This window comes from Lampetra planeri, chromosome 1 (assembly GCF_965212315.1).
Source record: "Lampetra planeri chromosome 1, kcLamPlan1.2.h2, whole genome shotgun sequence".
In the NCBI taxonomy this organism is placed as follows: Eukaryota; Metazoa; Chordata; class Hyperoartia; order Petromyzontiformes; family Petromyzontidae; genus Lampetra; species Lampetra planeri.
Window position 1 is genome coordinate 14,070,608 of NC_136107.1, and position 12,267 is coordinate 14,082,874.

At 40.0% G+C, this 12,267-nt stretch overlaps 1 protein-coding gene across 1 annotated transcript in view; it reads left to right on the forward strand.

Moving 5' to 3' along the window:
* Positions 1-12,267, forward strand: part of LOC144718811 (integrin beta-1-like) — a 55,858-nt gene that overhangs the window by 21,350 nt on the left and 22,241 nt on the right. Inside the window, exons 2-3 of the mRNA XM_078594366.1 lie at positions 67-141; positions 12,019-12,107. Of these exons, the coding sequence (XP_078450492.1) occupies positions 69-141; positions 12,019-12,107 (162 nt within the window). The 5' untranslated portion in view covers positions 67-68. The remainder of the gene's footprint in view (positions 1-66; positions 142-12,018; positions 12,108-12,267) is intronic.

The window sequence follows — 12,267 nt, forward strand, 5'->3', positions numbered from 1 at the left end:
TCGTTAACAGCAATGGCCCCAACAGTGTGTTCAAGGTGACACAGGGAATCTTTGTGTTTGTGGCAGGCATGGCGTGGAGTCGGTGTGTCTGCGCGGCGCTGCTGGTGACCTTGACTCTGACGCTGTCTCTGGGTCAGCCAGGTACGAGTTCCACACACACACACGTATATGGTGGGCTGGAAGTCCTTATACCTACACTAGCTTGTTTGCCTGTCCTAGGACGGAAGCTGTAATATTAACGAAAAGATTGAGCAGAGTATAATTGTATCTTGTGTCAATTTAATGTCAGTGAATCTTGCACGAAAGTATGTTATCAAACACTTAAGTGCACTTCACTGTAGCACTGTATTAATGGCAGTGAATCTGGCACAAAACGAAGTCATCAAACACTTCACTGCAGTTCACTGTAACATTGTATTAATGGCAGTGAATCTTGCACAAAACTATGTCATAAAACACCTCACTTCATGTCACTGTAGCACTGTATATAACTGACCTTCAATTTGTTCAAATTCACTGCTCTGATACTTTATTCTCTTCTGCTTTCGGTCGCTGGGGTTGAAATAAATTGGAATTCGATACAATATCTGGAAAATCACCAAGAAATGTCTATTTTACCATAATGTAGAAGCATAAATTAGACTTACCTTTTGTCTAAAGTGCTGAAGAAATAAATAAAGACACCAAATCGTAGAATTATTTATTAGATTCACTTTCAATAAATAAATGTAAAACTTAAAGCGAATTTGTGAAAAAAAATATTTCTGCTTATCTCGGCCTCGCTGTGCGCTGCGTTGCACCGCTAGTCGAGTAGATAACCTTGCGTTCAATAAACCTTCGGAGCCAGGATGAACGTCCAACTCCAATCGTCATTTATTGATTGTAACAAGGTAAAACTGGTGAGAAAACACAGATACAGCATCTGTTATAATCCGGAAACACCAACACAATGAACACCACAGCATCAGAACATTGTCTTAGATAACAACAGATCCTGGACGGACCAGGCCCCTACATTACCACTGAACAGCTAGACAAGAGCACAAGCCGGTGCGTTGCATACAGGCACATCGTGTATTCATCCCACTGCACCTCAAATGTACAGCATTACACATAACACTAAACTGTGGATGAGATGCTTCGTCATCTTTACTCTCAGGATCGCAACATAGGCACAAGTCTGACTCGACCTACTAAATCACAAGTAACATCCACAATAAGGAAAGTCGCAGGCTTCGTTACTAACTAGGCCTCGTATTTACTACAACAACTTAACGGCACCATAAAGGAATTTACATCACTATAACGGTCATTCCAACATTACAACAGCATTGCCAATATTATAGGAATATAAACAACTTCCAGACAATGCTTCTTAAGCTCCCACAATGGACAAGTGCGGCTGTGGTCTCACTGAGATGCGATGCGTGCCGCCATCTTGAATTATCAGTAAGATGGCAGAAGCCCGCGTGGTTCACTGAAAATCTAACATCGTCACTTCCTGGTCACGTGACCAAAATTAGCATAAAAAAACAGTAACTTCCTGTGAACGTACGCTCCACATCTGCCGTGAGGCAAGACACCGCTCAACCTTCTTCTGCGTGAGTGTAAAAACCCACCTGCTCATGAATATTAATGATGGGGGGTGCGGCATGTGGAGTGACGTCACGCGCGTTACACACAGACATTCTCTTCTCATTATAGTAGTAAGACCGATGCCATTACAATTAAATCGGTGCGTGATAGGAGTATAGGGACTTACCGCCCTGTAGATGAACTCACAGAAAGAATAAGTAGATATACTGATTTCATTACCAGATTAAAGCCATGCTGATGTGCTGACTATAAATGGTCTCTGGCCATTGGCGCTGTGTTTACAAACGAGCGGTGGTGGTGTTTGAGATATCTCGTTCATGAGCGTGGGCAGACGTTTCACAGGAATTTCACAAGGCTTCCGCGTGCAACCATCCTGTGCCCTCTCAGAATTCATCAGCATGACAATGTGTATATTTTTTATTGGGTGTCCGATTGAACAGTAATGATAACAAGGCCCATTATCTGCCCAGATAAGCCTAGCGAAGTATATTTTGCTATTATTTGGTTCTTTCGGTTAAGTCACGTCTAAAGATAAAATAATAAATTAAATTAAATAATAGAATACGACGTTTCGATTGCAACACAAGCAATCATCATCAGGTATAATGAAATAGCGACATAAAATCTAACCAGAAAACTATAGACAGACATATTAGCAGACAGATATCACCAAGATACATAGAGAGAGCAACACAGGTAACAGAGAGAGGTGGTCGTCTCTGTGGGGTGGCCTTAAATAGACAGAGGAGGGCGGATGCAGAGAGAGGGAGGGGGGTTAGAGAAAAAATTAGCATATCAATGAGTGGACAACAAAACGTGGTGCTGCAAGTGCGATGACACGGCAAGCAAGCCTGAAAATCAGGAGAAGGACACACTAAAATTAAATAACCTAGTAAAATATCGAAATGTAATGTAATACAACACAGAGGGTCGGTCAACACACAATTAACGCATAGCCTGGTTGATTACGTATTTCAAAGATTGCTAAGTTAGAATTTAAGTGTGAACATTCCAAAGAGAGGACACAGGCAGAGAGAACAAGTAGTCAGAGAGAGAGAAAAAAGAAGATAAGTTTAAAACTTCCCCGTAGAAGTGGTTCAATCTTAATTTTAGAACTTTCGTGACTGCAGGAATTATTATTTGGTTCTTTCGGTTAAGTCATGTCTAAAGATAAAATAATAAATTAAATTAAATAATAGAATACGTCAGAGAGAGAGAAAAAAAAAGAAGATAAGTTTAAAACTTCCCCGTAGAAGTGGTTCAATCTTAATTTTAGAACTTTCGTGACTGCAGGAATTATTATTTGGTTCTTTCGGTTAAGTCACGTCTAAAGATAAAATAATAAATTAAATTAAATAATAGAATACGACGTTTCGATTGCAACACAAGCAATCATCATCAGGTATAATGAAATAGCGACATAAAATCTAACCAGAAAACTATAGACAGACATATTAGCAGACAGATATCACCAAGATACATAGAGAGAGCAACACAGGTAACAGAGAGAGGTGGTCGTCTCTGTGGGGTGGCCTTAAATAGACAGAGGAGGGCGGATGCAGAGAGAGGGAGGGGGGTTAGAGAAAAAATTAGCATATCAATGAGTGGACAACAAAACGTGGTGCTGCAAGTGCGATGACACGGCAAGCAAGCCTGAAAATCAGAAGGACACACTAAAATTAAATAACCTAGTAAAATATCGAAATGTAATGTAATACAACACAGAGGGTCGGTCAACACACAATTAACGCATAGCCTGGTTGATTACGTATTTCAAAGATTGCTAAGTTAGAATTTAAGTGTGAACATTCCAAAGAGAGGACACAGGCAGAGAGAACAAGTAGTCAGAGAGAGAGAAAAAAGAAGATAAGTTTAAAACTTCCCCGTAGAAGTGGTTCAATCTTAATTTTAGAACTTTCGTGACTGCAGGAATTATTATTTGGTTCTTTCGGTTAAGTCATGTCTAAAGATAAAATAATAAATTAAATTAAATAATAGAATACGTCAGAGAGAGAGAAAAAAAAAGAAGATAAGTTTAAAACTTCCCCGTAGAAGTGGTTCAATCTTAATTTTAGAACTTTCGTGACTGCAGGAATTATTATTTGGTTCTTTCGGTTAAGTCACGTCTAAAGATAAAATAATAAATTAAATTAAATAATAGAATACGACGTTTCGATTGCAACACAAGCAATCATCATCAGGTATAATGAAATAGCGACATAAAATCTAACCAGAAAACTATAAACAGACATATTAGCAGACAGATATCACCAAGATACATAGAGAGAGCAACACAGGTAACAGAGAGAGGTGGTCGTCTCTGTGGGGTGGCCTTAAATAGACAGAGGAGGGCGGATGCAGAGAGAGGGAGGGGGGTTAGAGAAAAAATTAGCATATCAATGAGTGGACAACAAAACGTGGTGCTGCAAGTGCGATGACACGGCAAGCAAGCCTGAAAATCAGGAGAAGGACACACTAAAATTAAATAACCTAGTAAAATATCGAAATGTAATGTAATACAACACAGAGGGTCGGTCAACACACAATTAACGCATAGCCTGGTTGATTACGTATTTCAAAGATTGCTAAGTTAGAATTTAAGTGTGAACATTCCAAAGAGAGGACACAGGCAGAGAGAACAAGTAGTCAGAGAGAGAGAAAAAAGAAGATAAGTTTAAAACTTCCCCGTAGAAGTGGTTCAATCTTAATTTTAGAACTTTCGTGACTGCAGGAATTATTATTTGGTTCTTTCGGTTAAGTCATGTCTAAAGATAAAATAATAAATTAAATTAAATAATAGAATACGTCAGAGAGAGAGAAAAAAAAAGAAGATAAGTTTAAAACTTCCCCGTAGAAGTGGTTCAATCTTAATTTTAGAACTTTCGTGACTGCAGGAATTATTATTTGGTTCTTTCGGTTAAGTCATGTCTAAAGATAAAATAATAAATTAAATTAAATAATAGAATACGTCAGAGAGAGAGAAAAAAAAAGAAGATAAGTTTAAAACTTCCCCGTAGAAGTGGTTCAATCTTAATTTTAGAACTTTCGTGACTGCAGGAATTATTATTTGGTTCTTTCGGTTAAGTCACGTCTAAAGATAAAAGAATAAATTAAATTAAATAATAGAATACGACGTTTCGATTGCAACACAAGCAATCATCATCAGGTATAATGAAATAGCGACATAAAATCTAACCAGAAAACTATAGACAGACATATTAGCAGACAGATATCACCAAGATACATAGAGAGAGCAACACAGGTAACAGAGAGAGGTGGTCGTCTCTGTGGGGTGGCCTTAAATAGACAGAGGAGGGCGGATGCAGAGAGAGGGAGGGGGGTTAGAGAAAAAATTAGCATATCAATGAGTGGACAACAAAACGTGGTGCTGCAAGTGCGATGACACGGCAAGCAAGCCTGAAAATCAGGAGAAGGACACACTAAAATTAAATAACCTAGTAAAATATCGAAATGTAATGTAATACAACACAGAGGGTCGGTCAACACACAATTAACGCATAGCCTGGTTGATTACGTATTTCAAAGATTGCTAAGTTAGAATTTAAGTGTGAACATTCCAAAGAGAGGACACAGGCAGAGAGAACAAGTAGTCAGAGAGAGAGAAAAAAGAAGATAAGTTTAAAACTTCCCCGTAGAAGTGGTTCAATCTTAATTTTAGAACTTTCGTGACTGCAGGAATTATTATTTGGTTCTTTCGGTTAAGTCATGTCTAAAGATAAAATAATAAATTAAATTAAATAATAGAATACGTCAGAGAGAGAGAAAAAAAAAAGAAGATAAGTTTAAAACTTCCCCGTAGAAGTGGTTCAATCTTAATTTTAGAACTTTCGTGACTGCAGGAATTATTATTAGGTTCTTTCGGTTAAGTCACGTCTAAAGATAAAATAATAAATTAAATTAAATAATAGAATACGACGTTTCGATTGCAACACAAGCAATCATCATCAGGTATAATGAAATACGACATAAAATCTAACCAGAAAACTATAGACAGACATATTAGCAGACAGATATCACCAAGATACATAGAGAGAGCAACACAGGTAACAGAGAGAGGTGGTCGTCTCTGTGGGGTGGCCTTAAATAGACAGAGGAGGGCGGATGCAGAGAGAGGGAGGGGGGTTAGAGAAAAAATTAGCATATCAATGAGTGGACAACAAAACGTGGTGCTGCAAGTGCGATGACACGGCAAGCAAGCCTGAAAATCAGGAGAAGGACACACTAAAATTAAATAACCTAGTAAAATATCGAAATGTAATGTAATACAACACAGAGGGTCGGTCAACACACAATTAACGCATAGCCTGGTTGATTACGTATTTCAAAGATTGCTAAGTTAGAATTTAAGTGTGAACATTCCAAAGAGAGGACACAGGCAGAGAGAACAAGTAGTCAGAGAGAGAGAAAAAAGAAGATAAGTTTAAAACTTCCCCGTAGAAGTGGTTCAATCTTAATTTTAGAACTTTCGTGACTGCAGGAATTATTATTTTGTTCTTTCGGTTAAGTCATGTCTAAAGATAAAATAATAAATTAAATTAAATAATAGAATACGTCAGAGAGAGAGAAAAAAAAAGAAGATAAGTTTAAAACTTCCCCGTAGAAGTGGTTCAATCTTAATTTTAGAACTTTCGTGACTGCAGGAATTATTATTTGGTTCTTTCGGTTAAGTCACGTCTAAAGATAAAATAATAAATTAAATTAAATAATAGAATACGACGTTTCGATTGCAACACAAGCAATCATCATCAGGTATAATGAAATAGCGACATAAAATCTAACCAGAAAACTATAGACAGACATATTAGCAGACAGATATCACCAAGATACATAGAGAGAGCAACACAGGTAACAGAGAGAGGTGGTCGTCTCTGTGGGGTGGCCTTAAATAGACAGAGGAGGGCGGATGCAGAGAGAGGGAGGGGGGTTAGAGAAAAAATTAGCATATCAATGAGTGGACAACAAAACGTGACTTAACCGAAAGAACCAAATAATAATTCCTGCAGTCACGAAAGTTCTAAAATTAAGATTGAACCACTTCTACGGGGAAGTTTTAAACTTATCTTCTTTTTTTTTCTCTCTCTCTGACGTATTCTATTATTTAATTTAATTTATTATTTTATCTTTAGACATGACTTAACCGAAAGAACCAAATAATAATTCCTGCAGTCACGAAAGTTCTAAAATGAAGATTGAACCACTTCTACGGGGAAGTTTTAAACTTATCTTCTTTTTTCTCTCTGTCTGCTAATATGTCTGTCTATAGTTTTCTGGTTAGATTTTATGTCGCTATTTCATTATACCTGATGATGATTGCTTGTGTTGCAATCGAAACGTCGTATTCTATTATTTAATTTAATTTATTATTTTATCTTTAGACGTGACTTAACCGAAAGAACCAAATAATAATTCCTGCAGTCACGAAAGTTCTAAAATTAAGATTGAACCACTTCTACGGGGAAGTTTTAAACTTATCTTCTTTTTTTTCTCTCTCTCTGACGTATTCTATTATTTAATTTAATTTATTATTTTATCTTTAGACATGACTTAACCGAAATAACCAAATAATAATTCCTGCAGTCACGAAAGTTCTAAAATTAAGATTGAACCACTTCTACGGGGAAGTTTTAAACTTATCTTCTTTTTTCTCTCTCTCTGACTACTTGTTCTCTCTGCCTGTGTCCTCTCTTTGGAATGTTCACACTTAAATTCTAACTTAGCAATCTTTGAAATACGTAATCAACCAGGCTATGCGTTAATTGTGTGTTGACCGACCCTCTGTGTTGTATTACATTACATTTCGATATTTTACTAGGTTATTTAATTTTAGTGTGTCCTTCTCCTGATTTTCAGGCTTGCTTGCCGTGTCATCGCACTTGCAGCACCACGTTTTGTTGTCCACTCATTGATATGCTAATTTTTTCTCTAACCCCCCTCCCTCTCTCTGCATCCGCCCTCCTCTGTCTATTTAAGGCCACCCCACAGAGACGACCACCTCTCTCTGTTACCTGTGTTGCTCTCTCTATGTATCTTGGTGATATCTGTCTGCTAATATGTCTGTCTATAGTTTTCTGGTTAGATTTTATGTCGCTATTTCATTATACCTGATGATGATTGCTTGTGTTGCAATCGAAACGTCGTATTCTATTATTTAATTTAATTTATTATTTTATCTTTAGACGTGACTTAACCGAAAGAACCAAATAATAATTCCTGCAGTCACGAAAGTTCTAAAATTAAGATTGAACCACTTCTACGGGGAAGTTTTAAACTTATCTTCTTTTTTTTTCTCTCTCTCTGACGTATTCTATTATTTAATTTAATTTATTATTTTATCTTTAGACATGACTTAACCGAAAGAACCAAATAATAATTCCTGCAGTCACGAAAGTTCTAAAATTAAGATTGAACCACTTCTACGGGGAAGTTTTAAACTTATCTTCTTTTTTCTCTCTCTCTGACTACTTGTTCTCTCTGCCTGTGTCCTCTCTTTGGAATGTTCACACTTAAATTCTAACTTAGCAATCTTTGAAATACGTAATCAACCAGGCTATGCGTTAATTGTGTGTTGACCGACCCTCTGTGTTGTATTACATTACATTTCGATATTTTACTAGGTTATTTAATTTTAGTGTGTCCTTCTCCTGATTTTCAGGCTTGCTTGCCGTGTCATCGCACTTGCAGCACCACGTTTTGTTGTCCACTCATTGATATGCTAATTTTTTCTCTAACCCCCCTCCCTCTCTCTGCATCCGCCCTCCTCTGTCTATTTAAGGCCACCCCACAGAGACGACCACCTCTCTCTGTTACCTGTGTTGCTCTCTCTATGTATCTTGGTGATATCTGTCTGCTAATATGTCTGTCTATAGTTTTCTGGTTAGATTTTATGTCGCTATTTCATTATACCTGATGATGATTGCTTGTGTTGCAATCGAAACGTCGTATTCTATTATTTAATTTAATTTATTATTTTATCTTTAGACGTGACTTAACCGAAAGAACCAAATAATAATTCCTGCAGTCACGAAAGTTCTAAAATTAAGATTATATTTTGCTACTTGTGGCCAATAATCAAATTGACGTGGCCGGGTTAATATAGCAGTGTGCAGATCGCTGTGCCACCCTCCACCCGTCAGCTCGTCATAGATTTTGATGATGATGTACTTCATTTATTTTTTGGAGAAAATTCTGAAACTCAAGACTGTTTTTAGAGGAAAGTCTTACGTTGCAATGTTTGGCCAATGACATACGCGCTGTACTTTGTGTGTTGGGAGGAAACCAGGGTACGTGGAGAAAACTCACGCATACAAGAGGACAGTATCCAAAGCCTAGCACAGACATATTCAAGAAACCATTGCTATGTTGCCATGTATTTGCCACCGCAAATGGTGGATTCACCAGACTGAATACAATCTAACCTCCCTTGTAAGTTCTGTGTGGCAAAAAATGTAAATGCTGCGAATATAACCGATCCTATGACACTTTCGCAAGACTTGGCCGTCATGTGCCAGGCTTGTGGTCATCTGTTGAAAAAGTAACTCGGAAAGTTGCACGTCTTGGAAATAGAAAAGAACCCCACAAAGCCCCGTCCTTTGCGATTAAGGGCTTCGTTTCGATTCAAGCATTGATATGTTTTAACAGTGGTGAATGTAGCGGCCTCTAGTGGCAGGAAGGGGCACACGCAAATACACGACGTCAATTACATGACATTCATTAAATCTTGACTTAAAGCTTTCATGACTGCAGGAATTGCGATCGAAACGTCGTAGTTTTTTTGTTATTTTCTTTGAACCTATCTACGTGACTTTACCGAAAGACCCAAAGAATATCACATTAATGATTTAACAAACGGGATTGACGCAGCAGTTCACGCAATGCACCAGTGTTCTTCACTCGTTTTCAGAGGGAAGCCACTTTCCCCGATAAGACATCAGTGTTGAGGGCCCCCACACATTTGAAACCATTGGGTTTGTGACAGCACGATTGGGGGGTGTTAATCACATTTCTGCATTGTTAGGGGCCGCATTAAAGGCCATCAGGGGCTGCAAGTGGCCCGCGGGCCTTGCAATAAAGAACATGTCACCGTGATGTCGGACAATCATTGATTTCCGGCTTTCACCAACACGCTTTGACCAACGTGGTGAAGTATGGCCCACCACCAATACGCCCCCCCCCATCCTCCTTCCCAAAGCAGCATGAGAAAGCCTTTATCCAGCAGTGGATTGATAATCGGCATTAAGTTACTTATCAACAGTTTATGAATCGAAAAACGCTGATGCAGCACCGGCACACGCATATGTGAGTCAATGCAAGTGTGCCGAACTCAATGATCGATTCATCGAGCAGCGGTGCTTCTGATGCGCAATGTGGTCATGTAACCGTCAGGAGAATGGGAGAGGGGAAGGTGACTTGGGGAGCCAGTGGATCGATCACGGGCTGAGGTTTAATTACAAGTTACAACCCGAATCGTAGCTCGGCGTGTACGTCGTATATAACATCTGTAAATATTTATCTCTATTATCAGCCATATACATCGTTAATATTGGAGTATTGTGCTACCTTAGGTGGTACCAATTTGTGCTCTGGGCCCATGGACTACGATATAACCCGAGGGAGTTTTGGGGGGGGAGTCGTAACGAATGGTGCGCTGTTGTTGGGTTAAGCGGTGGTGGGGGGGGGGCATAGGGAGACAGGAGATTTGAAGAGAGCCGATGACTTCCTGCGTTTCACGAGCGTCTTTCACGAGGAGTGCGTTACAAGCTTCTGGGCTGGTTCGCCCTCACCCCCCCCCCTTTCCCAGAGGGAGTTCCCTGGGGCGGCTTGAGTGAGAGAGAGGTCACGAAGCCTGTGACTTGCGAGCCCCCATCCAACGTTCGTTTTGCAAGGCGTGCGCTGCCATTCAAACAGAATCCCAAACGGCCCCTGAAGATTGAGTTAAGGCGCCCAGTGCGGAAGAAGTGACCAAATAAATGAGCCGTATTACGCATCCTTCACACCTCTCTGAATCTTGTCGCACAGCTCATGTAGATGCCAGAGTGACGACTACAATGTCACGTTCAGGTGGTACAAGTGAGGTAACCGCGTGAGGAGCAGCGGAGTGTCGTCGCTGTGATGTCTCCTTCAGTATTTCTGGATCGGACATCGCATCCTAATACATATCTGTACCTCTACATGAAATATAATACACCTTTTGTCTTATTATTAAACATCGTATCAGCCACCTGGCCTTCAAGTGAGAAGTGGGTAAGGTTTGTATGAAACCTTGTCCTGGCGATTTAATGAATTGTGAAGATGAGGGAGTAGAGATTCGATTAGGCAGTGCGATTATTAACACACGATTGAGTTCCTACCTTCGTGTCTGCATTGTTTTTCTCTCCCATCAGTGTATATGAGGATTATGCCATCTAGTTAGCATGAGCGTAGACAAGCTCATCTCACACGGTTCTCTACCACAAGTTGTGAGTGATATCTGAACCGGACCTGGCCTCTCGCCCCATTTCACCAATCTGCACTGACCGGCGTGGTGAAGTATGGTCAAACGAACCCCATGACCAACAAGCGTGAGGTGGCATTCAATCAGCAGTGGATTGACATCGGACTGCCGTGCAATGACTCGCACCATTATAGCGCACAGAGCAGCTACTCTATAGCCTGTGCACATGGGCACACGTGTGCTGCTTGTGCTATGTGTGTGTGCGTGTGTTGCAATACAGGCACACACTGGTTGTAGTGTTCAAACGTCTACATCGCAAACTAAACACACCACCTAAGTTTTGGGCTATGCACAATGTTGGAAATTGTTACCTGAAGCTTGGTGGGGCTCACTTGGGGTTATAGTCTCTGGGCCAAATCAAAGATTGGTACCACCTAAGGTAGCAAGGCGTATTTACATGGTTAATAAAAGTTAATTACTTGATAGCCCACACAATGCATATGTTATCACATTAATGACTGTTATTGATCGCATAAAGAAATCGGAACCACGACATTTATACCACCCCAGGTGGTGCCGACAAGTGAAATATCTAGTCTAGGCTCAGACTATTAAAGCAATGTTAAACTCATAGCCCTTTGTCAATACACTGCTGGATGAAGGCCACGCCATGTCTGCCTTCAGTGTTTTTTTTACCAAACTTCTCCCCAACTGGCCATCACGCTCGGTGTACTCAGCCCAAAATTAGTACCCTGTGTGCTGGTTGTGGATAACACATAGCACTGGGGAGACGAAGGTGGCCAGGTGTTACGTTGGGCCCCATCACCCCTCATGTGCAGTGTCGCACATGAAATAGGTGCTCGAAACAGCACATTCCATGATAGATTCTAAGGGTAATTGAAGAATGTCGCTCTGTGTCCTGTGTGTATGTGTGTGTGCGCGTTCATGTATGTATGTATATGTTGTTGCAGAATTGCGAAATGAGTGCCTTTTGGCCAACGCGAAGTCATGCGGTGAATGCATCCAGACAGGGAGCCGCTGCAGCTGGTGCACAAAATCTGTTAAGTAGAGGCTCATAACGCACACACACGCACACAGACATGTAAATACATTCTCGTCTAGACATAGAAGACTTACAGACAAGGACAAAGATTCCCCGTATAGCCTTAACGTACTTTTGGGGAAAGTGCTGTTCACGAACACCTATGAACGCCGGCACA